The following is a 26521-nucleotide window of genomic DNA, read 5'->3' on the forward strand; positions in this document are numbered from 1 at the left end:
CAAATAGGAAAATCCACAGAATTGAATGTGTGCTACATTTTAAGAATTTAGGATTGTAAAGTACATCTGGATTAACCACCATGGAGTAATTTAGTATACCAAAGTCCATGTGTATCATAGACACGAGTATGTGATTACTAGATTGTCTAAAATCCAATGTGGGGACAAAGAGGGAGGAAAGAGCGATTATGTAAGTCATGTATATATAGCAACAAGTTGCTAATTTTCACTAATGACTCACAGATCTCTTGTGATTTAGATCCATCATTATATGACTAAATACAAATGTTAAGAGAATGTGAGAAGGACATGAACACACGAATGTACATCAGTATAGACTAAAGGCCCCTGTTAATTAAAATGTTGCCCGCAGCATGTTTTTAACAGCTTTCTGTGATTACTGCTAATCCTACTCCCAAATCTGTGGCCAGTTCCATTTTTATCTCCATTGTCAATAAAATTGGAAAAGAGTTGCTGAGGCATAAAAGCCCCAAATTTCTCTATCATGGAAATGCACAGAGACTCAATAATTTCAACTAAGGAAGTGAAGTATTACCAAATAGAAGCACTAAGTGTAAAGAAATAAAATTTGTAAACATCAGTTTTTAAAAACATTATACAGCCTAACTTATGCAGCTTAAAAGTGTAATTGCACCTGTTGTGCTGAGATGATTTAAGTGTTAACTTCCTGAAGCATGACAACAAATCAATATTTAACTGCCTTAAGATTTGGTTCCAAAATAGGCACAACTAGGGTTCTTGTACCATTAGTCTGAAAGAGGTAACCTATAGGCAGAAGTTGAAAGATATATCTACCTGAGTGATGAACTAGATAATCAGCCTGAAGGAGAGAGGATAATGTGTGGACAGCACCTAAAGTGCACAGGTTACCACACATAAATAGGACACCGATCTACCATTTTTCCCTCACTGGTGATATACACAGCAGATGAGCATAAAATATTTTCTTTTTTTGGTTTCCTTCACTGATTTAAATTTTGACACTATTTGATACTACTCACCTCAGTAAAATCTTTTATTTTATGGATATGGGGATTAATTCATGTTAATTCGATTTCTCTTTATACAGTCTTTCATTAAATGGTATTCTATGCCTTGTTAGAGTATCAGATCATCATTTAAAAGGAGAAGTGCCGGGATCCCTGGGTGGCGCAGTGGTTTGGCGCCTGCCTTTGGCCCAGGGCGCGATCCTGGAGACCCGGGATCGAATCCCACATCAGGCTCCCGGTGCATGGAGCCTGCTTCTCCCTCCACCTGTGTCTCTGCCTCTCTCTCTCTCTCTGTGACTATCATAAATAAATTTAAAAAAAAAATTAAAAAAAAAAAATAAAAGGAGAAGTGCCGCCTGTCTGGTTCAGTTGGTGGAGCATGCAACTGTTGGGACCTTGAGTTTAAGCCTTATTCAGGGTGTAGAGCTTACATTTAAAAAAAAAAGGGGGGGGAGGAGGAGAGTGGGAGAAGCAGCAGTAGACACAGAACTAAAAGAGATGTTTTAGGCAGGCTGTGTCCATGTTTCTCTCTCTCTCTCTCTCTCTTTTTTTAAGATTTTATATATTTATCCATGAGACAGACAGAGAGGGGCAGACATAGGCAGAGGGAGAAGCAGGCTCCATGCAGGGAGCCTGATGTGGGACTTGATTCTGGATCCCAGGATCATGACCTGAGCCAAAGGAAGACGCTCAACTACTGAGCCACCCAAGCATCCCTGTTTCCCCTGTCTCTAATTCTAACATTTATTAGAAATATTTTTATATCCTATCTACAGTTATCTAGTGGTCTTAAAAATTTTTTATTTAAATTTTAGTTAGTTTTTTAGTTAACATACAGTGCAATATTGGTTTCAGGAAAATTCAGTGATTCATCACTTACATACAACATCCAGTGCTTTCCCTTCTAGTGTTTAATCATTATAATGTTAATTAAAATTCTTAAACTGTAAATGCGCTTCATTTAAAAAAATGTTCAAGATTCCGAAATGCAATGAAATATACATGAAGGAGTGGTTCATCTTTTTCCTCCTCTTTCCTTCTCCCTAAGTTATTCTTTTTTTTTTTTTTTTTACCTCTTTCCCTGCTCTCTCCCTCATTCCCTCCTTTTTGGACCACCATCATCTTCATCACCATAGCAGCAAGCATTGCTGAGCCCACATCACCAGGTAATTTATACATACTGACATTGGACAATCTATGAGGCAGATACACACACACACACACACACACTAACCACTTGACTTTTTTTTATATTCATTTATTTTAGACAGTGAGAGAGCATGAGCAGGGGGCGGGGGAACGGCAGAGGGAGAGAGAGAATCCATCCTGCCAAGTGTGGGGCCCAACATGGGAATGGATCCCAGGACCCTGAGATCATGATGTGAGCTGAAATTAAGAATTGGCTGTTTAAGTGAGTCATACAGGAGCCCGAGACCACTATATCTATCGTCTGCCTACTGCAGGTCAGGAAACTGGCCAAGCTCACACAGTTGGGGTATTTTAGAACCAGTTTTTTTTTTTAAGGTTATTTATTTATTTATTCATGAGAGACACAGAGCAAGAGAGAGAGAGAGAGAGAGGTAGAGACACAGGCAGAGGGAGAAGCAGGCTCTATGCAGGGAGCCCGACATGGGACTCGATCCCGGGGCCCCAGGATCAACGCCCTGGGCTAAAGGTGGCGCTAAACCACTGAGCCACTCGGGCTGCTCCTAGAATCAGTTTTTATACCAAGACAGAGTGAATCCAGGGTTTCAAGCCTCTTTTAATCACTAAGCCTTAGAGTTCAGCTTGCTTTAAAAAGAATTTGTCACTTTAGTTAAGAACTATTCAGATGAATAGTTGAATGAATAGTTCCTTCCCTTATGGAAACTGAAGCATTAATTAATAAAATGTTGGCACACAAATCACCAGATATGTATCTATTGAATCAAACAAAAGGCTGTCAGCAGTGCATACATGTGTCTTGATTCAATTTAAACTTGTTTTCCTTTACACAGTCTCAGGTGGATACAATAGATTATTCAAAATCACACCTACATTTTTTTTTCTGCCTACAAAGGAAGCTAGAGAAACTTTTTCCAACTTAGATTATTTGGGAAAGTACTGAGGAAAGGGACTTAAACATGAGAAACTTTGTAAACAATGACTTATCTCTATGTATCTTTTTTTTTCTATGTATCTTTAAATCCACAAAATAAACTAATTTACTATGATTATTGCCTTTGGAGAATACATAATCTGGAATTGCTTAGAATGAGCTGAAAGGAAATTTATTCAATAAAGCTTTCTGAATGATATGTGCTTAGGCACTATAATTTAACGACCACACAAGAAAGGTTCATAATTAGATTACATATTTTGAATGTATATTGATACTTCTAAGTTGCTTAAAATCCTTCCAGTAAAGAAGTATTCTGTGGCATCCTCAATCATGCTTACACCATTAATTTACTGAACAAATCATTTCCTTGATTCTGATCTCTGAATGATCAGAATTGAAATCATCAGATGCTAAATTAATATGGTTTCATTACTATTATTAAAATTCTCCGGGACACTTGGGTGGCTCAGCAGTTGAGCATCTGCTTTTGACTCAGGGCATGATCCCAGGGTCCGGGATCAAGTCCCACACCGGGAGCCTATTTCTCTCTTTGCCTGTGTCTCTGTCTCTCTCTCTTTCTGTGTCTCTCATGAATAGGTAAATAAAATCTTTTTAAAAAATTAATTAAAAAAATAAAATTCTCAGGTTTCTCTTCTGTATTCTAAATAACTTCAAATCATGTAACTTTTCTTTCTTGAAGAAGAAGGGTTCTATTTCCCAATGACTTAACTGCATTGATGGTTTCCTTTGGATCCCATTCAATTTTCCTTTTGCTCTCTTTAAACTGGGATGACCCTGCATGGGTAATAAAGGTCCCGCCCGTGCTGAAGAGGTAAGCAATGCTGCGGACAGCACCTGTAGCAGTTGCCACCACATGTTGAGCATGAAGTGCAGACACTGGTGAGTGCTGTATGTGCTCACGAAACCTTCACAGGACGCTCTGCAAGTTGTAAGCCTCCATGGATTTCTGTCAATGGGCACCTTCATCTCTTTGAGTGCTGCCCTTTCCTCAGGTCTGCTCATGTTTTCAGCATCTAACTCTAATTTTGTAACTTCTGGCAATGCCAGGTAACACTCTTTCAGTCATTACTCCATGTGAAAGAGTACATTCAACATTTAAAATTTTTGACATATCACAATGAATGGGGTAGATGCTTTATTATTTTCATTTTACAGCTGATACCTGAGACTCAGAAGGAAAAGAAATAGAGCAACAGTTAACATACAGGGTTAGTTACATCATGTGCTGGTAATTCAGATTCATCAGTCACTTCGGTCCAATAAAAGGAATCAAACATTCCATTGCTGAAGAGGGAACAATAGCTACCACCAATGACAATTCCCAATTCTGACTTACTTAAGCCAAAAGGACACAGTCAGGTACCAGGCAGGTATGGAAAAATGTGGAACCCCAAACATACCACACGACTCTAGAGAGCAAAGCTCATATCCACTCCCCTCTGGATTTCTCACCAGTATTTTTTTTTTTAAGATTTTATTTATTTATTCATGAGAGACACACACAGAGAGAGAGAGAGAGAGAGAGAGAGAGAGGCAGAGACACAGGCAGAGGGAGAAGCAGGCTCCATGCAGGGAGCCCAACGTGGGACTCAATCCAGGGTCTCCAGGATCACGCCCTGGGCTGCAGGTGGCGCTAAACCGCTGAGCCACTGGGGCTGCCCTCTCACCAGTATTCTTACTTTGAAGCTTCTAAAATGTTCCTGGGTTCTGTTTTCCTGCCTATTCTTTAATATAGACATTAATGAGTCAGCAAATATACCACATGACAGTGACAGGAGGAAAGGAAGCTAGAAGTTTCTATAGAATGGACAATCAGCTCCAGCAGGGGAAGAAATTATAAAAATCGAATACAAATACTAGTCTCAACCACTAATTCAATCATATGAAACATAACAAGAAAACCTCAAAACTAGAACAATCTTTATTTTCCTTAAAGTAACGGTTAAAAAAAGAAAATGTATTGTTAGGATACAGTGATTTTGTTAGACAAACCAAAGATAAGATGGTCTTATAAAATGTATCTCCAGAAAAAATCTTAGATTTTAGAAAACCAGATGTATATCTATCTTACCTGATAAAAACCAGCTTAACCTTTGATGGGGCAGTCTTAATAACGGCAGATGCATTTTGGTGACTTCTTCCATACAGGATCTGATTGTTTATCTATTTGGGAAAAAATAAAACACACTTGTAAAAATGCAATATGTATAGTTTGTATAAAAATACATGTATGTATTTGTACATTTGTGCAAACAGATGTGTATATATATATACTTGGAATTATCAATGAAGTCCATTTTTTTAGGTGGGTCCATGTAGGACTCTTTAATGCTAAAAATCTTAATATTCTCTATAGTACAGATTCAAATACTAATTCTAAACACCTATTATCATCTTTTAAATTCAGTTTTAAATGCAGTTAATAAAAAATATCTAGTCCTTGACTCTTTTGGTAAACTTCTAGAAAACAGTAGTTGAGCTAACTGCCAAAACTTTATGGGAAATCTATTTCCTAGAGCTTTTCCAGATTCTAAAAATGTAGAAAACAGACCAAACTGTGGTATTCACCAGAGTTCTGGAGGGCCCATTAAACATGATTCTGTAAATGTGTCAAGGTTATTACAAAGCATAAATCTTGTTACTCCAGAGGAGGTAAATACTATATCCCCATTTTAAATCATATTTTAGATCAACTGCACGGAAACATTTTACTATACACAATCAATGAGCCATCTGCTCTTACCCAAGAAGTGGTGGGATTTTTAACTAGATTGAATTCAGCTAAACATGATTTAAAAACATTTACATTCTAAATTTTTTTTACTCCAGGTTTTTCCACTGAAAACTATGATGACAGCCATAATTAATCTTTTATTTCATCCAACTGATAATAGCTCACACAGTTTTTGCCTTTTCTCCTTCTGTCTCTTTAATAAGTATTTAGTAATCTATACTGTCCCAATGTAACTGAGGCCTTGAAATTTTCTATTTAAGGGGAAGAATAGTACACTATATAGGGATAGTAAAAAAACAGACTTCCACTTTTTGTAACTTGCATTTGTTCTTGACGTCTATGAAATTTTGTGTTTCAAGACACACCTGCAAAGGGTTTTTTGTCATAGCCGCTCTAACGATAAAGTGTATGGAAATAAACACTTCAAAGGATGGAGTTGTCTGAAATGAAGCTCATCCATCATCTTGAAGGGCTAATGTGGGTATGCGCATCAAAGCCTGCTGCAGAGACTAAACTGGAACCACCTCCTCTTTATGCCCCTCATTCTATCAGCTTTTGTATTCACCAAGATTATCAACCTCCCAGAAACCCATTGATCTCCACACTATATCTCTGTGCCTCAGTATTTTTTTTTTGAAGATTTATTTATTTGAAAGAGAGTACACAGGCATGCATGAGCTCAGTGGGGAGAGGCAGAAGGAGAGAGAGAGAGAGAGAGAGAGAGAGAGAGAGTCACTCAAGCAGACTCCAAGCTAAGCATGGAGCTTCACACAGGGCACCATCCCAGGACCCTGGGATCATGACCAGAGCCGAAACAGAGTCGGCACTCAACTGACCACACCACCCAGGTGCCCCTTGGTTTTTGCTTCTTGAAAAGGAATCTAAGCACTTACTTCATAAAACTATTGTGAGAGGATCCCTGGGTGGCTCAGCAGTTTAGTGCCTGCCGTCAAAGGGATTGAGAATTTTTTCTTTTTAAAGTCTTCTTTTTTAGCAAAAGCTTGAATATACAGAAAATTAGGCTGTTTCATGTTTATGGATATGTTTGCTTTTTTAGCTGTGATCTTCCATTTTGATAGAATACAATGTATGGTACTATTATTCTTAGAGGGAAAAATTACAGCCTGAATGAAGAAAGAGGGTCATTCATTTTAATTTATCTCAGAGTAAATTTATGGTTAGGCCTTCACTGTGCTGTCTGTGACCATCCAGGCAGGGGCTATAACTGTAGAAAGGTGGAAGAGCTTACTTGCTGTGGATGTTTTTTCCAGTGCCAAACAACTGTGCCATTTACTGTTATGGCAGTTGCTCCTGCCAGGGTTTGGAGGCCTCTGGAGAAATGCTGTCATGCACTGCAAGACTGGGAACAGAACAAGAAACTCAAGACAGAGGGAAACCTGACTGAATTGGATTAAATCAAAAAAGGAAATGCAGATCTCTGGATTTAAAAATTTAAGACAAAGCCTTTCTTCTGATCTCAGAAATAACACATTCACATTCTCTGAGTTCCAAGACAGTAAGATCTCTTTTGTGTTTTTGTAGATCTTATTTAATATAAAATAATTTCACCATTTAAATGAAAGGCACATATAGCTTCCAACTGCATAAGCAGTTTTTATATTTCTTCATCACTAAAGGAAACACACTCCAGAGAAAATTCAGTAAGTAATTAGAAAGAATATGATGCATTTTATGCACAATTAACTTTAGACTGTCACTTTTTCTATTTTTGAGAAGCTGCTGTTCTCTGAGGGCACTATTCTTTTTTTTTTTTTTCAAAGATTTTATTTATTTATTCATGAGATACACAGAGAGAGAGAGAGAGAGAGAGAGAGAGAGGCAGAGACACAGGCAAAGGGAGAAGCAGGTCCCATGCAGGGAACCTGATGTGGGAGTTAATCCCGGGACCCCAGGATCATGCCCTGGGCGGAAGGCAGGCACTAAACCACTGAACCACCCAGGGATCCCCTGAGGGCACTATTCTTTAAACAACAGATGTAGGATATCCTCTAAGTATAGCATAGGCAAAAAAGCAAGCATCCGACACCTCCTGGAAGTCTTTCAGGTTAATTCTAATTAATAACTGCTATCATTTATCTAGTGCTTACTTGGTGCCAAACATTATGCTAAGTTCTTTAGGTACAGTATCTCATTTAAATCTCAGAGCAACTGGGGTATTATGGAATTCCATGAGCTTAAGCAATTTGCCCTCTGTGATTTAGCTATTTGTTTAAAAGCTCATAATCCTAAGGCACACCTAGAGGTCCCATCTGCATGGTGCACATAAAAATCAGATGATTTTCAAAGTCATTTTTCTAAAGATGTCTGTTAAATCAACTCTGAGTGGGAACGGGAGAATGCTGGTGACCTACCATCTTGGGTCCTAGAACTCTGAGATACAGAGTTCAGAATCCAAGCATTACATCACAGTGCAAAGAGGAAATGCCTGATAGCTGACTGCTAGATTTTTCAAGTCCTAAATGTAAAGTGGAATCCCCTAAAACTATATTTTTGTCTTTGTACAAACTGCAACCTGAACAATAGTAGACACTTATTATGCTTTCTTTTGTTGTACAGATACTATATCTAGACTGATCACCATTTTAATTTTTTCTGACTCATGCCAAAGGAAGACAATTAAAATATTTCATGTGGGGGCAAATACTGCTCCTATCCTTTAAGAATATGAGTGATCATTCAGAGTGTCTAGAAATTAGAAAAACATCATTTTCTTTTTTTAAAGATTTTATTTATTTATTAGAGATGGTGAGAGAGAGAGAGAGAGAGAGAGAGAGAGAGAGGCAGACACAGGCAGAGGGAGAAGCAGGCTCCACGCAGGGAGCCCGACGTGGGATTTGATCCCAGGTCTCCGGGATCAGGCCCTGGACAGAAGGCGGCGCTAAACCGCTAGGCCACCGGGGCTGCCCACATCATCATTTTCTATTTACTTCCAGTAAATGGAGAAGTGCCTTTCCCAAAGTTTCTCCTTTCAAAGATGACTCAATGATATATAAAAAGAGTAATAACTTATTTAGAGATGTCTTTATTTTTTATAGTATTCTTATTGGTGGAAAGAATTATCCTTAGTTCTGATTTGGTGTTCCCATTATACCTAAATTATCTATTATCTTAAAATCTGCGATTTAGAACTCTTCAAGGATAAACACATGTCCTACTTCTTCTGGGACAGTTCAGTTTATGCACGTTGAGAGACAAAATGATTCTCTACATCTCTCAGCTTCTGTGAAGTGACCATACTTGGCCATGTGGATGAAGGAGCAGGAAAAGCCATCATTTCCAGAGGCCCCCAGGCAACCTGGTATCCGGGTTCTAGAAGGGACATCCATACTATTAAAATAAATTCTCCCTTTTGATCAAATTACCTTGAACTATTTTCTGTTCTTTGCTATCAAAAAGTTTCCACCCATAGAGTATCTGTGGTGCCTATTTCTATATATTAATTTATACATTCAAGTGACATATCTCTTTCTATCTCCTAAGTCTTATGCTCTCTCAGACACTTAGTAACTTATCTTGGCATTCAAAAGGAAAAGAAAGGAGGAAAAGACAAAGGAAAAAGGCTTTCTATCCAAAAGAGCTTTCTATGCTCTTGAGCTACAATTCTGGTTTTCTTATCTGTGTTTGGCTTACTCTCCTGAATACTGACAAAAAAGGGCTTTCTGAGATCCTACACGCGGTCTGTAACTTCAATCTCAGCTCAGTGATTCCTGGTCCCAGAAGGACACTAATATTTTATCATGGGTAAATTCGCTCATCTTTTCCTAAATTCTGAATATCCAGTTCAATGAGTTATATCATTCAGGGACAATAACAGCAGGTCTAGATATTGAAAACAATAGCCTCAAATGAGAAACATCTGTTTTTATAAAACTCAGAAGTCATATTATAAATGGGTTTTCTATATGATTCATATTTTTCTTCATAGGTTGATTTCTGCTACTGGGAGGAAATATCCAGAAAACACTATTTTGAGGTAAATCCTTTATGTTAGGTACTAAAGATAGGATACTTAATTGCCTTATTTTATAATTTGTAGAATTAGGGTTAATACAGCAAGATTCAGCAAAAGTAAATGGATGTAAATCCTTTTGTTATACTACATAAACTTTCACTTAGAGGTCTTTAATTAGATTTGTTTCAATAAAATTAATTATTCAAAAATACAACTCAATTTTTCATAGTTCAACTGAACATGAATATAAATTTATGCTGGAGAGCAACTCAATTAAATCTATTTTAAAAAACTTACCAAATTGGAAGTCAAAGTTAATTAACTTAAGCTGGGATTAGAGATATTAATTATACAAAAACTAAAATTTAGTTCAAGCAACAGATTTGCCTGAGGTTTGAATATCATGTTATAATATAATACTCAACACCATCACCTCTGCCCATTCTTTTATTGAAGTAGAAGGATTTATTATGAACGGTTGAGAAATTATTATTAGAAAACTGAGATGGAATTCAGGTAACTAGAACTCTTGATAATGAAATCTGAGAGTCCTTCTCCCTACTTTACTTTTAAATATATTCTGTATTTTACATTTCATGACATTGGAATCTACAGGTTAACTTTTTTCCTTTAATAAGCTCTTTTATTGAGTATAAGACACATGAAAAAAAGTGTTTATAACTTGATGAATCTTTTTATAGGTTAATTTTTTTTTACAAATACTTTGAGAGAGAGAGAAAGAGAGAGAGCATGAATGGGGAGAGGGGGATAGGGAGTCTTAAGCAGACTCCCTGCTAAGTGTGGAGCTCAACATGGGGCTTGATCTCATGACCCTGAGATCATGACCTGAGCCAAAATCAAGAGTCAGATGCTTAACTGACTGAGCCACTCAGGAGCCCCTATATGTTAATTTTTTAATCTAACAATTTCACTGCTAAAAATTTATCCTAAAATGATCAAAATGTCTATCATGGCTATATGTATAATAGAGAAAAAATGGAAAAACCTTATACTCATCAACAAAACGTTTATTATATTTGCCATTGTTAAGCTGATAAATGTAAAACTATGGCATTAAAAGGAAGAGAAGGATGACACAGACCTAGATCCACTGCTATAAAAAGATATTGAGTGAAAAAAAGTAAATGATAATATATCATGTTATCGATCACATTATTTTCATTTATGTAAAAGTTCTGAGTCTAAAGATAGCTCTGTATTTACTAAATGTCAACAGTGAAGATACGTCTGGTGGGATTTGAGGTGATTTTGTTTGTTCTTCTCTATTGATATTTTATTACTACTTTGTAATAACACTATTTAACAACTTACAACATCAAGGCACACTGCATGTACATTCATCTTTTTAAAAAGATTTTATTTTTATTTATTCATGACAGACACACAGAGAGAGATAGGCAGAGACACAGGCAGAGGGAGAAGCAGGCTTCCTGCAGGGAGCCTGATGTGTGACTCGATCTGGGGTCTCCAGGATCACACCCCGGGCCAAAGGCAGCACCAAACCGCTGGGCCACCGGGGCTGCCCATATACATGCATCCTAAATACATTATTTCACTTAAGTCTCACACAAATCAGTAGAGGAATGCATTATCACCTGATTATACAGATGGAGAAACTGAGGTGTAGTGATTTTAAGGAATTTAACCAATAATGACATATCTAGAGCCAGTTTTATAGCCAAATCTAAGTCCAAAAGCCTGTCCTGTTAACAATTAGAAAACATTCCTAAGGGTATTTATCTGAGATTTTAAAAAAAAGTCATAGGATAAGCAACTCATTTTTAATCCTGGGAAATTTTAAATCCAATTAACAGGGCCTCACAAAATAGAAAACCCAGAACAAGAAATATTCCAATTGCTTCTTCCAATAGAAGTATAATAGACATGTTATATCCATCCATTTACTCATTTATTCAACAGTCACTGTCTAAGTGATGAGGACACAGGAATTTTCATTACCATCATTACCACAGCTACTATGTATCGAGCACCAGGGATATTCTAGATACCAGATTCTCTGAAAGTCACATTATAGGAATTACTTTATTCAGTCAGATATGGTTCCTGCACTCAAGTATCTGGTACTTTAGTAAGTGACAGTCTTGGAAACAAAACATTACAGTGCCATATGATAAATATAGGCATAAAGTAAGAAGTGATTATCTCTTCTTGGAGATGGGTGGGTTGGTCTTGTGGCATAGACAGAATTTTAGCAGGCAAGGGAGGACGTGAGTGGCAGGAAGAGCACCAGGACCAGGGGAAAGCATATGAAAAGATGGGCAGGTAGGAAACTGCAGGTGTCTTTCTAGGAGCCACAGGTACTTTACTATAGCTTTGGGGAGGGTAGGCGATGTGTTACAGAAGTAACCAGGTCCTGTTCAAAGACCTTGTAGAAGATTTTCTCTTTCCAAAAACTTTGGGCACTTAGCCCCCATGAAGAATGATGCTCACTTGTTTTCCAAACCACCATCAGTTTTCCAAACCACTGTCAGTTTTGCAGATGGGACAGAGGAAGAGATGAAAGAGGTAGCAAGGCTTGGACAGAACAGGGAAGATGACTGAAATTCACGTGAAAACAATTTCACTATAATGAAAAAATATTTCTGAATAAACTGTCACATTAATCTTTTTCTCAGAAAGACAAAATAATACACATCAAGCGCTAATAATTTAATACTTTGGGCAAAGGAGCAGGTTTTAAGGACTCAGTTTAATGACGCAGTGCTGAAATGAGGTCTGCAACTTCAGTGTAATCTATTTCTTGTGAAGTAAAATGTTCCCAAAGGAACAGATTCATTTAAAAGGCTTAAGTGTGAGAGATTTATTTTCTCTCCAACAAATCTAATTAAATGGAAATACCTTCTAAAGGCAGAGTAATAGTAATATGTAGCTTGCCTCTCTATAAACTTGATGTATTCAGAAAACAAGATGTTCTTTTGAATTCTAAATCTTGACAATTCTGAAAAATACTGACTTCAAGGAATTGAGCAAAAAAATTACATTTATGTTTTGCTCTGATTGTTAGTGTTTCTGTGGAAGTTGCCCCAATTGCCACAGGTTGGTTCACCTGATCAAAAGGAAGGGGGTGCCTATAGATAATTTCCTATTACCTGCAGGGCATAGGAAAGGGTAAGTGAATGAAAGCAGAAGTATAATCTACCTCTTAATAGCTCATTAATATTGGAAAGGAATCATGTTTCCGTAGGAGACTGAGGCATTACAAGTCACCTCTATTGGTGGCATTGTTAGTCACATATGCGAATAGGACTCAGGTGACCACTGACCTGGAATTTCTTCTTCCAAAAACATCGGTACATGCCATGAGTCAAGACATCCCCCAAACTAGTAATGCTCCACTTAATGTTTGCTTCTTTCATACAATGATCTAATTAGAGCTCCACTCCAAGTCCCTCTGTTATCAGATTTCTTCCTCTCTTAACTTCAAAATATTTTCCTTGACCCTTCCACAGACATGGCCACAAATCTCATCAGTCATCAAAGGACTTCATCAAAGTTCCTAATGCCCTTCCTCCCAACTTCAGCTTCTCTTTAATAAAAAAAAAGAAAAGAAAAAAAAAAGTTTGACACAAATCTTGTCAGTGAATCGGTCCTATAGAGTCAGGATCAGATCATGTACATATTTAAAGCATGTCTCACACAGAGTCTCACATCGTCACACTGTGCTGCATGACCAGTGGGCAAGGAAGGTGCTCCTGCACTTTGGTGATGAGGACACTGAGACTCAAATGTGGGGACTTGTCTAAAGATTCTAGGGAAGACAACAGCAGAGCCAGAATCCAAACTTGCATCTCCTTATCCCAAAGCCTCCTCTGATCGGGTATGGGGCTGGAATGGGATTCTTGCTACTGTGCTCAATACTCATTCAAATCACCTATAGCACAGCCACCTTCCTCTCTCTCCAAAATAATTTCCCAGCACCCAATTCTCATTCTAAACTCTGTAGCAGTGAAGGCAGATAAAAATCCAAGTGGCAATGTTAAAAACCTCCTCTCTAGAGTCCTACTTTCTCAGTCACTTCCTTATGTTGGTATATGTAAATATGAATGATAGATATGTAAATAATTTTTTGTTCAATTAAAAAAATTGCATCTGTCAGGTTGGCTACAGTCTGATTACATATGGTGTTTGCTAGGTTGGGAGGGGTGGGGGGTGTGGAAATAGCCTCTTACAAACCGTGAGGTAAAAACCTGTATAACATGGAAGATGGTTTTTTTAATACTACATATTCAAACAACTGCACAAAGACATATGTACCATTAGGTTATAGTATTATTTGTACTGACATATAAATAATATATATCATAAATGACATTATTCAGTAAAAAAGATATGTACAATATGATTCTGTTTACTTACATTAATTTTAAAATCTATCATGTGCACAATGTATGTGACAATGCATGAAACCAATAGGAAAGATGGTAAGTTGACAAGGGTTACTTCTATTTTTTTTTTAAATTTTTATTTATTTATGATAGTCACAGAGAGAGAGAGAGAGGCAGAGAGACACAGGCAGAGGGAGAAGCAGGCTCCATGCACCGGGAGCCCGATGTGGGATTCGATCCCAGGTCTCCAGGATCGCGCCCTGGGCCAAAGGCAGGCGCCAAACCGCTGCGCCACCCAGGGATCCCGACAAGGGTTACTTCTAGAGGGCTAGTATTACAAAGGTAAAAGAGGAAACCTTTTTTACTAGTATTACAAAGGTAAAAATTATTACTTTTATCTGTACCGTTAGAATTTTTTAGGATTCCATAATATTTAGAAGCACATAAAAAAGTGTAATCTGTGAGTTAACAAAGAAAATAGCAGAAAGAATTAACATCTTTATGACAACTTAGTATGTTAGGGAATCAATTAGAATTAAAATCTATTTGCCAACCTAATACTTTTGAATCATAAACAGAAACATAAAATAAGGATGGGCAATAAAATTTAGAGTAAAAATAACTTTAAATTATGATATTTAAATATCATGCAAAATTGAGCATTCAGCTGAGAAATCATCTTATTTTCTTGTCCTAATTTTTCTAGCCACAGCCCCTAAGTTACCTCGATCCCATTCTCTGAACATTTAAAAGAGAGATTCAGTTTAAAGAGCCATAAGTACTATGGACCATTTAAGGATCTCTCTTCCTTTGCCTCTTGCGGATTCCAGGACACCATTCAGTGCTACTTGGTTGACAAAATTACTAGTTACATCACTGAGCACATTATTTTATTTCACGCAATGTGTGTAATCTGAACTGAATAACAAATGGTTATATTTTCTACAATAAGGCTACAAAGGTTCCTGGTACTTCTTTTGATGTCCTTCTATGACAGGAGCAAAAATTCACACCTAGACTCCTAATAAGATTTGTGAAGACTTGTTAGGACTACAGACTAGTGAAAAGCACCCCTAGGCACCACCTTCAGAGATCCTCATCTAGTAGGATGGGGTGCAGGGTTGTTATTTAGGTGAACCTGTCCTGCGATTCTGATTCACAGAGTTCATTGAGGGCAATTTATACATCTAAAGAGATTTGTTGGGTAAAACTTTTGAGAAAGGATTTATAGCTTTTATGTTCGCCAGAATAGAGATCTGAAATTCCTTAGGCTAAGTCACATGCTAAAGTTTGAGAAGCAAAATTTTAGATCCCAGAATCACAGAACATTAAGTATGAAAGATTTTTAAAGATACTACTGAATCCTCTTCCATTTTACAGTTAAGATATGACAAGAGAGATTAAGGGATTTATCTGAAAAAAAAATGTATCTGGTATTATAAGCCATCTCTCTTATTAAAAATAGTACATTTTAAACAAATAATAACTAATATTCTTGTTTTTCCATTCTGCAATCTTTACCTTTGAATTTCAGGCCAATTACCTAAGGTTAGCGTTTAAAAAAATCTATACAGGGGCGACTAGGTGGCTCAGTCTGTCAAGAGTCTGCCTTCGCCTCAGGTCATGATCCCAGAGTCCTGAGATCAAGTCCTGCATTGGACTCCCTGTTCTGAGGGGAGCCTGCCTCTCCCTCTCCCTCTGCATCTAACCCTGACTGTGTTCTCTCTCTCTCTCTCTCTCTCTCTCTCTCTCAAATAAATACTTTTTAAAAATCTATACAAAGAAGAGACATCTGATCTAAATAAGGGTATTTATGGTAATAACAAAAATAATGTCATGAACTTATGCCAAAACAGTTGGGCTAGGTTTTTAAAATGTCTCTGGAAGTATAGTGAATAAAATACACTGGCAAAAGATTGGAATGAAGGAAATGCACACCTGATTCGAAGACTTATTTAAGTAGTTCAATGTAGCTGGATCATATAATGAAGGACTTTGAATATTAGGGTAAGGAGTTTTGACTATCCCATTTAGTGAGTGTCCTTTTGTGTTATACTTACATTTCATTTTAAAACAAAATAAATAACATCTTTTAAAAAGGTAAGAGTGGAAAGTGCCTGGATGGTTCAGTCAGTTAAAAGTCTGACTCTTGATTTCGGCTCAGGTCATAATCCCAGGATAGTGAGATTGGAATTCTTGTGCACTGGGTTCCCTGTTCAGCTCAGAGTCTGCTTGGGATTCTCTCTCTCTCTACCTCTGCCCCTTCTCCCACTTGCACCCTTGTCCACACACTCTGTAAATGAATAAAATCTTAAAAAAAAAAACCAATTATATATAGATAACATAAATAGGTGCCTAAAAGCACTTGACAAAGTACAATGTCAAATTGTGATTTAAAAGGAAAACCCTCACATCAAATTAGAAATTGAATTTCCTCAGCTTGATAAAGGGCATGTATGAGAAACCTACATATAGCTAAGCTGTTATTTAATCATCCAACACCAAATGGCTTCTGAGATTGAGGGGAAAAGAGAGAGAGAGAGAGAGGAAAATGAAGGAAGGAAGGAGGATAAATGTCATAAAGATTGAAAGTGAAGAAATAAAACTCCCTGTACACAGATGAAATGGTCATCTACCTCCATAAATGCTACAGAATCAACAAAAACTACTAGAACTGGTAGGTTAATTTAGCATGATTATAGGACACAAGGTCAATACACAAATACATGATAATCAATTGTATTTCTATATACGAGCAACAAATAAGAATGACACGATAAAAATTCGACTTATAAAAAGTACTTAATATAAAATACATAGGAATACACTTAAAAGTCCTACACTGGGATCCCTGGGTGGCGCAGCGGTTTGGCGCCCGCCTTTGGCCCAGGGCGCGATCCTGGAGACCCGGGATCGAATCCCACGTCGGGCTCCTGGTGCATGGAGCCTGCTTCTCCCTCTGCCTGTGTGTGTCTCTGCCTCTCTCACTCTCTCTCTCTCTGTGTGTGACTATCATAGATAAAAATTAAAAAAGAAAAGTCCTACACTGAAAATTATGAAACATTTTAGAAAAATAATTAAATGGAGAGATCTCACATTCATAATTTGGAAGACTCAATATTGTCAAGATGTCTAGCCTCCCTAAATTAAACTATAGATTCAATACAATCTCAATCAAAATCCCAGCAGGCTTTTAAAAACAAACAAACAAACAAACAGAAATTTACAAGTTGCTTCTAAGATTCATTTGGAAATTCAAGGGACCTAGGAGAGCCAAGACTATTTTATTTTATTTTTTTAAAGATTTTATTTATTTATTCATGAGAGACACAGGCAGAGAGAGAAGCAGGCTCCATGCAGGGAGCCCAACGTGGGACTCGATCCCGGGATTCCAGGATCACACTCTGAGCCAAAGGCAGATGCTCAACCGCTGAGTCCCTCAGGCATCCCAATTTTTAAAAATAAGAACAAAACGAAGATTTAGTGTTACTTGAATTCAAGACTTGCTATAAAGATATGGTAATCAAGACAGTGTGGTAATGGCATGAATGATAGGCAGATTAATAGAAGAGAACTGAGAGTCCAAAAACAGACACAGTTATAGGGTTATTTCATTGTTGACAAGGGTACAAAGGAAGTTAATGAAGGAAAAAAAGTCTTTTCAACAAATGGTGCTGGAACAACTAGGAACTCACATGGAAGAAAATCCATCAATCCTTATCTCACAGCACACACAAAAATTAATTTAAGATGGATCACAGAACTATACATAAAAGCTAAAACTATAAGGTTTTTAGAAGAAAATATAGAACAATATTACTATAATTACTGGAGATAAACAAAGATTCTTAACTAGGACAGTAACTATAAAAGAAAACATGAATAAATAATGTTTTCATCCAAACTAAGAACTTCTATACATAAAAAGATATCTTAAGAGGACAAGTCACAGATTGAAAGATCCATAAATCATACACTTGATAAAGAACTAATATCCAGGATATATAAAGAACTTCTACATTCAATTCAATTATAAAAAAACAAACAACCTAATTAAAAATGGGGAAAAGGCTCAGACACTTTATAAAATAATCTGACTGGCTGCTAAAGAAGAAAAATACTCAACATCATAAGTCATCAAGAAAATGTAAATTAAAGCCACAATGAGAAACCATTACAAACCCACCAGAAGAGCTAAGGTTGTGGAGCAACCAGAATGCTCATACACTGCTGGTGGGAATGTTTAATGGCCCAACTACTTGGGAAAGGGGGCTGGCAGATTCTTTTTAACACACAACTACGCTGTGTCTCATTAACTTACTATTAATATTTATCCAAGAAAAAGGAAAATATCTGTCCTCAAAAAGACCTATCACACAAATGTTCCTAGCAACTCTATTCGAAACTCTGCAAAACATCCAAAAGTCCATTCACAGGTAAACTGATAAACAGATTGTGGTGATTATACAATGGAATATTATTCAGCAATATTATTCAGCAAAAAGTAACCAACTACTAATACATGTAACAGGACAGATGAATCACAGACATGCAAAGTGAAAGAAGCTGGATATAGAAGAGTACATACTATATGATCCCATATATATGACATTCTAGAACAGGAAAAACTAATGAAAGTAGGAAAAAAAAACCCAAAACATCCATGTAGTATCAGCTCCCAGGATGGGAGAGGTTCCAATGGCGAAGTACATAAGAAAAGTTTCTGGGGAAGACAGAAGTGATAGAAGTTTGGATTATTCAGGTGTATACAGTGGTCAGAATTATACAGAGAAGATCTGTGCATTTATTTTTTTGTAAATTTTACCTGACTATAAAAATAATAATTGCATAGGGGTGGATATTTGGAGGTATGGGGACACACAAGTGACTGAGTGTGGGCAACCACTGAACTATATGATGGCTATACAGAAGGATTTCATTACATCATTCTGCTTACTCTACAGATGCCAAAAAAAATCAGTAAGAGTTTTTTTTTTTTTTTTTTTTAAAGAGGAAAATGACACATGGGTACCTATTAGAAGTTTTCCTATTAGAATACCTTTTGATTTTCAATCCTCAAACTTCATAGGATTTACATACACTCTCAATAAATTATTTTTCAGTACATGTTTATATAGGAAAAATTTATATCAATTTCCCCAATGCAAAGTAAAACATTTTAAACAAACCGTTTAAGGGAAAAATCCCAACCCTACTCCAAGTACAGAACTGCAGGGTGACATTTTAAGCTATACACTGAGTAGCAACAAGAAGGATGTGAAGTTTGGATGTTTGTGGAGTGAACAGAAACTGTGTTACTGTATACAATGCAACTGTGTTAGCAATCAAACTATTTGGTGGTTCTGAAGAAACAGCAGACACTTCATATCCTAACACAATTATGTGTTACCTATAAGCAATTATTTTTATTGCATTTCACTAATATTTAAAAAAATTGGTAGGAGGGAGGGTTGGGGTTGATGTGCAATGCATAAATTCTTCTGACTTAAAATAATGAGAGTAGCTCATGGCTACTCTTTGGGTAGAACGTCTGATTTTCAGTTTGGATTACTGATCTTAGGACTCCTCTTAAAAACTGTAATTAAAAGACACATAATACAACCATATTTTTGATGAGTTTAAGCAGCTGTCTGATATTGCTAGTAAGTCAAACATGGAATAAGAATCTCATTAACACTTTCCTTTCAGACTTCATGCCTTAAGATTGAATAGTGACTGCAAGAAATTTCCATTGTGCAAATGGAGCCAAATACAGACATAAGTTATATGTTGAGGCTGATATAAAGAAAATCTTCCAATAATCTAAGAGCATACCTTGGGCACCTGGATGGCTCAGTCAAACGTCTGACTTTGGCTCAGGTCATGATTTAGGGTCCTGGGACTGAGCCCCGCATTGGGCTCCCTGCTCAGTGAGAGTCTGCTTCTCCCTCTCCTTCTGCCCCTCCCTCTGCTTGTGTTTGGTCTCTCTCTCAAATTAAAAAAACAAAACAAAACAAAACACAAAAAACAAAAAACAAAAAAACCAAAAAAAAAAACCTTAAAAAAAAATAGAAGCGTATCTTTCTCAATTACATTTCAAAGAGGTACTTCTTTGGTTACTATAATGACAAAGAGCAAGTCTGGAAAGAAGGAAAGAAACTGGAAAAAGCAGAGAACTCCGGAGGCCTAAAGAACTATCCTAATATGTCACATAAGGCTGAGGGAAAACTGCAGAAAGGAGAGTCTTGAGATACACTGCTAAAAACCAATTATTCTTTTTTTTTTTTTTTAAGATTTTATTTATTCATGAGAGATGCAGAGAGAGAGAGAGAGAGAGAGAGAGAGAGAGAGGCAGAGATACAGGCAGAGGGAGAAGCTGGCTCCCCATGGAGAGCCTGATGTGGAACTTGATTCCAAGATGCAGGATCACAACCTGAACCTAAGGAAGACCCTCAATCACTGAGCCACCCAGGTGTCCCTAAAAACCAATTATTCTTTCCAAGTGGCAACTTTCTTCCCCAGCATACATCCCTATCTCTATTTTTCATATTCTTTTCATGGTAATCTTTCTTCTATTATCCTCATTTTTACTTTCTGCTTCCATGGCACTTTCTCTTTCATGAACTTTATCACTGATTTTAAGATAATGTGGCTCACTACAGAAATCCCATATAAAGCTTTTGTAGTGATAATGAGGACTACAATAATAAAAATTAAATGATTGTCACTCCTCCAAAAGATAAGAATACAGACTTTCAGCATAAATATCTCAGCAGTATTAAAGACAGCGAAATGTGACTAAATAATCCAAAACTCTTCCCCTAACAAGCCAGAGACAGAAACCAAAATGGCAGAAATAGAATGCCAAGACTTCACCTCAGGAAACACATACAAGAATGAGCCACCCAATATGAGCTAGGGATTACATAATATTTCCTGCAGCCTGGAAAGAAAACCTTAACTTAATAATGGTATCGAGGAGGAGAGCTCTTAAGTTATGAAGTTCAGAGAAGTTCTCAATTTGGGCAAGAAAAAACCTCAAAAAAGGATTACTTTTCTTCTTTGATTCTTGAGGGATGGCTGTAATTTCACTGACTGCATTCTTCCTTTATTGAATTCAAAATGGTATTCAGTTTTAAGAAGATAAAAAGAGTAACAAGGTATTACATTGTGAGAAACTATCTCAGGTATTTTGAACTAGTACCAGACTAACTGCATTATTCTAGATCTACCAAAACTACAAAATGATGAGAAATTCACTTATTATTTTTTAAATAAGCTCTATGCCCAACATGGGGCTTCGGTTTGCAACCCTGAGATAAAGAGTGGCAGGCTCTACCGACTGAGCAAGCCAGGTGCCTCCACCAACTATTTTTTAGAATCATTATTAATCCAGAATGAAATAACTTAAGAAGATAGCCTTTAGAAACAAAAAAGGTAATGTCTGCATGTTGACTGTACCCCTTCACACCTCAGTCTCCTTATCAGTAAGATGGGGATTAAAAGAGCACCTACTTTCATAGGTTTGTTGTAAGTTAGGAGAATGCATGTGAAGAATTAATTAATTAATTATTTTATTAGGATTTTATTTATTTATTCATGAGAGACACAGAGAGAGAGGCAGAGACACAGGCAGAGGGAGAAGCAGGCTCCACGCAGGGAGCCGGACGTGGCACTCGATCCCGGGTCTCCAGGATCACACCCTGAGTTGAAGGCAGCACTAAACCATTGAGCCACCTGGGCTGCCCACATGTGAAGAATTTTTAGCACTGACTTGAAAATGGTATTTAATGTGAGCTCAATTCCCAATACGGCTTCCCTACCCCCAAATGTTTTCTTAATGAGCACGTCTTTTTGTAATTCATATTGGATATCATACGACAGACGATGTAGGAGAGATGACTTAACAAGACATAGATAGCTATACGCCAGAATAACCAGGGTGCTGCACTTTGAGGAAAGGAAATATGTTACACACACACAGCAGAAGCCTCAGGACTGTTTTATGTGTGAGACTGACCCCTCAGAGAGCACCACATTCTTCTGTTGACTTCCAGAGTTGTGAATTAGGCTGTAGACTATTTTAAGAGTCCCCAAATGGGGTCACTTTAGCTTTGCATATGGAAGGTCATACTCAGGATCTGCTAACAGTATTTATTTTTATCTGGCTCCGTCAACCAATTTTTAACAAGCGCATTGAGACCTAACAGATGTATAATACATTACTATTTAAAATGTAAAGTATGACACTTATGAAACCATTGCCACAATAAAAAAAAATTGAGTCAATCAATTTAGTTTTGCACTTTTAGCTATTATAAACCTATCTCTTAATAAAACTAGGGCAAGTCATTTTATTGCAATTTTGCCAATTCTTTAGTCTTCTTTCTGCTCCTCAAACTAGTGTTTCTACAACAGGACATTTTATTACATGAGGTCTCTTAGGGCGTAATTATTGCATTAAGAAGCACACTTTATAAAATTATGTCCATGCATGGTAATAATCTAGAAGAGCCGATCTAAGATAACAGAAGCTTTTGACTGAAAATTAGAATCTTGTCTATGGATGCACAAAAGAGAGCAATTTCTTTACTATTCTACTGTACTTCTAAATCACATTTAAGTCTTCCAAAAGATTTTAAAAATAATTCACTGGCAACAAGCAGAGAGGGAAGAATAGGTGCTGAGACTGGAGTGGTTAAGAGCCGTTAAGAGCCGTTATGAGCCAGGAGGTAGGAGTTTTGTCCTGATGCAGCTACGTGTATCTGGGCCAGTCATTTAGGTTTTATGGTTTGTTTGTTTGTTTTTTTCTCTTGTAAAATAAACATAGCAAGACAATAATATCTGAGTTTAAGTGTGGTTCTACGTCTTCATCCCTAGCAAGTATGGGAAATATTCGTGCTTTTTATTTGTAGTGTAAGTAAACATATTACACACTTGGAAAATAACAACATTTAGCTTTGGGTTATTCTGCAGGTAAATGTTTCAAAGGGAACGTACAGCCTCTCTCTTGAAGGGCGTGGGAGCCAGATGAGTCACAGCTCTATATGCCAGCCCAATCAATTGTGCATGTCTCGTGCCACCCACGTGGCTTCTTCCGGCTACTTTTGTAACCCGACAAATCACTCCAATTCCCCACGCAACATTATCCACTCTCTCTTCCCACACTTGCACTGTAGGGAAGATTATAAATAAATCCTATATTCATATGACAGCACCATGCTCAGGCCTGTGTATTTTCTGGGACTAATTGCTCAGGGAAAGCCAATACTCTGGTGCAAGTCTCATTCCAGTCTACATGGTAATTATATGCTAATGCCTTTTGAAATTAATTCAGAACCCCCACACCAGCATTGCAGTGAAGGGTAAAGAAGCTGAGATTTAATCACACTGTCTTCTGGGGGCTTAATTTAAGATTTCTTTTATACATGAACTGGGCCATCGATTGACAGAACTCACTGGGCTGTTCTTACGCTGTAACAATGCAGTCCCACGGCAACAGAACTGCTGGCGAATGGCCTGCGGAAAAGGAGTCACACACAGAGGGCTCTAGTAAAGAAGCTGAGCTTCTGACTTCAAAGAAGCCACAAATGTGTGTTCCACAAACCTATTCTCTACTTCCTATAAATTAGCTTCACCTTAGGTCCTAAAATAAGTCAGATCGACTATAAATAAAAGGAGGCTCAGGGCAAAAGAAGAACATAATAGGCAACAATGCAGTCCTGAGAAATAACAGGAATAAACGGTGGAGTTGTAAAAACAATCAAGAAACACAGATAACTTTACCTCATAGAGAAGTCACAAAAATAAATGGAGTGTGGGTGGTAAGCAAATAGACAAGATTTGCTCTAGCCCAGAAATCTAGTAAGAATAATCTAAAAACCCACTATAAATGCCTCCCACACAATGCAGTCCTTCTACAATCTAAGGCACTGCAATATCCAAAAAACAGCTATTTTAACACTGGCTTGTAGCTTTCCTGGTACTCATCATTAAATCAATTTCCTATTCTCAGTTCCAAAGGACATTGGATTTGATATCATGTGATATACAAATTCCTCACATATCATAGAAAAATGATTAAAATTTTTTCTCAGCTATAAAAAGAAACCAGGGAAATGTTTCCCACACAAATTTTTTCCTGTCATCACTGACCTAGAGCCAAAAGTCACATGAGAAGATGGGTTATAACTACTTAAGAATGCAGTCTGTGCTTTTTTCCATTCTCCCAGTTTTTAAGATGCTACATGGAGCTATTGAGGAAGATAATGGTTTCCCTTTGGGACATACTTTCAGAGACAAATGTATTAATATAAATAAACTAAAAAAAAACCAAATGCACATACAAATATTATTTTACAAATAGTATCAGCTAAAGGCATTACTTTGTGCCGGATACTGTGGCAAAACCTGACTATCTTCTCTCATTAGTTCTCTGAACACCCTCTAAAGTTAATACTATATAATCACTAGGCTGTAAGCTCTATGAGAACAGGTACCATGGATTTTGTTCACCAGTGTAAAATCAGTGTCTTGTTCACACACTGCTCCCTACCTGACAGATGCATAGCAAGATACTTGCTGAATAAGTAATTTTCATTTGATAAAGGAGGCAGCTGAGGGTCAGAGAAGATAAGTAACTAGCCAAAGATATGGGATGCTAGAATGTATGTTCCAACATATTTTCTTTAGACAAGAAAATCAATGGAGAGTGGAGGAGGATCAACTTATTGCCATGTTTAATCTTCTCGTCCTTTCCATCTCCACAAGAAGATAAAGTTGTTGAATAGCGACAAAAGAGCCAAACTCAGAAAGAAAAAAAAAAAAGGTGGGGTTCCAACATGGCAAGATGTTAATATCCTTTTTCAGACAAGAGAGTTCTTCCAGCATCTTGCCTCAAAAACAGGAGACCTGAATTTTCTAAGGAGGAAATGTGGCTAATTACCAGTCAACTATGTGCACTGCACTGTGTTAATTAAGCTCTTTCTGAAACGCAACTAAGCACTGAAAGAACTGGGATAAGTTAAAGCAGGTCTTCCAAGTTCAGTCTTGCTGTCCTGGTCACAGTGTGCACTTTTGTATGTGGACTGTAACACATTCTCATTACTCTGTAGCCATTCCTCATTTGTTACTCATATCTAATACAACGTCAGACAGAGAAATAAAACACCAGTGCTCCTGTTGGTCTAGATCCCATGGGCCATTATTCCATCTAGAGTCTTAATAAAATAGAGAGAAGAGAACTAGAATCTTCATGTTCTAAATTACAGCCTTTGGAACATTTTCATATGCCACACAGGACAGGAAATCCATTATCTAGGTACATGTAACACAACACAGTTACTTCTTATACATGATTCCCTAAAGACTAGAGCATCATAAATCAGCATTCTCATGGATCTAAACAAATGGGGTTTGGTTGAAATACCATGGGGAACACAGTCTGCTTCAGTGGTTAGAGCATGAATCCTGGAGTCTGGCAAGCCTGGGTTCTTACCAAAACTTTGTGACTTAGTTCTGTAAAATTAAACAAGTTATTTGTGCAGTTTTCTTATCCATAAAATGGGGATAGTATGAGTACTTACCAGATAGGTCTCTTAAGAATACTGAATACAAATGTGGGAGACTCTAGGTCAAGTGCCAATAATAACTCAGGAAATCCGTTTTTATGTTCACCTTAATTACTACCACCATCACTTTAGTCTCTATCACTGAAGAAGTCTCCAAGCATCAGCCAAAGGAAATAAACTCGAAGTGATGAATTATATTGGTTGGTTAATACGTACTGCTGCCTTTTGATTTTTCCTTATTTAATGATTATACTGGTGATGGCTACTACCCAGCATGGGTCCCTTTCATGATGCCATTTTACAAAAGAACAGGAAAATAATTACAGGTTAACTTCTTTGTGGAAACAGCTTTAAGATGTAGAGAAACTACTGGGGCCTGGGAGACAAGTAGGATGCTAACAGGCATGTCTGACCAGTTTTGGCTATATTTGTTATTAAGCAAATCAGAGATTATGGGTGACTACGAATGCTATTCTGAGTCAAAGTCTGACGAGGAAATTATAAAATGCAAAATCAGAAAATCTCATTCTAAGTGAGCAGTCTGATTCCCAGTGCCTCTGTGATTTCAGGTCTTTTAAATACCCAAGTGCTGGAGCATTCTATCCAGGAGGCTGAAGAGTGCACTGGTTAACAAAAGCTAAGAAGTCAAAATGCCTGATACCGAATCCCAGAACCATCATTTACTTTGTGACACCACCAGTAAAAAGCCTGCTGTATCTGACACCGAGTGTGTATATATGTATGT

General features: G+C 37.2%; 1 protein-coding gene across 14 annotated transcripts in view; it reads right to left on the reverse strand.

The window, feature by feature from the left end:
• The window catches only part of PATJ (PATJ crumbs cell polarity complex component), a 358484-nt gene that overhangs the window by 117669 nt on the left and 214294 nt on the right, over positions 1 to 26521 (reverse strand). For all 14 annotated transcript variants that reach the window (XR_011995974.1, XM_072730762.1, XM_072730764.1 and 11 more), the window contains exon 29: positions 5204 to 5295. Coding sequence is in view for 13 of the 14 variants with exons in the window: in XM_072730762.1 (XP_072586863.1) it covers positions 5204 to 5295 (92 nt within the window). In the remaining variant the exon portion in view is untranslated. The remainder of the gene's footprint in view (positions 1 to 5203; positions 5296 to 26521) is intronic.

This window comes from Vulpes vulpes, chromosome 12, assembly GCF_048418805.1.
Source record: "Vulpes vulpes isolate BD-2025 chromosome 12, VulVul3, whole genome shotgun sequence".
Taxonomy (NCBI): domain Eukaryota; kingdom Metazoa; phylum Chordata; class Mammalia; order Carnivora; family Canidae; genus Vulpes; species Vulpes vulpes.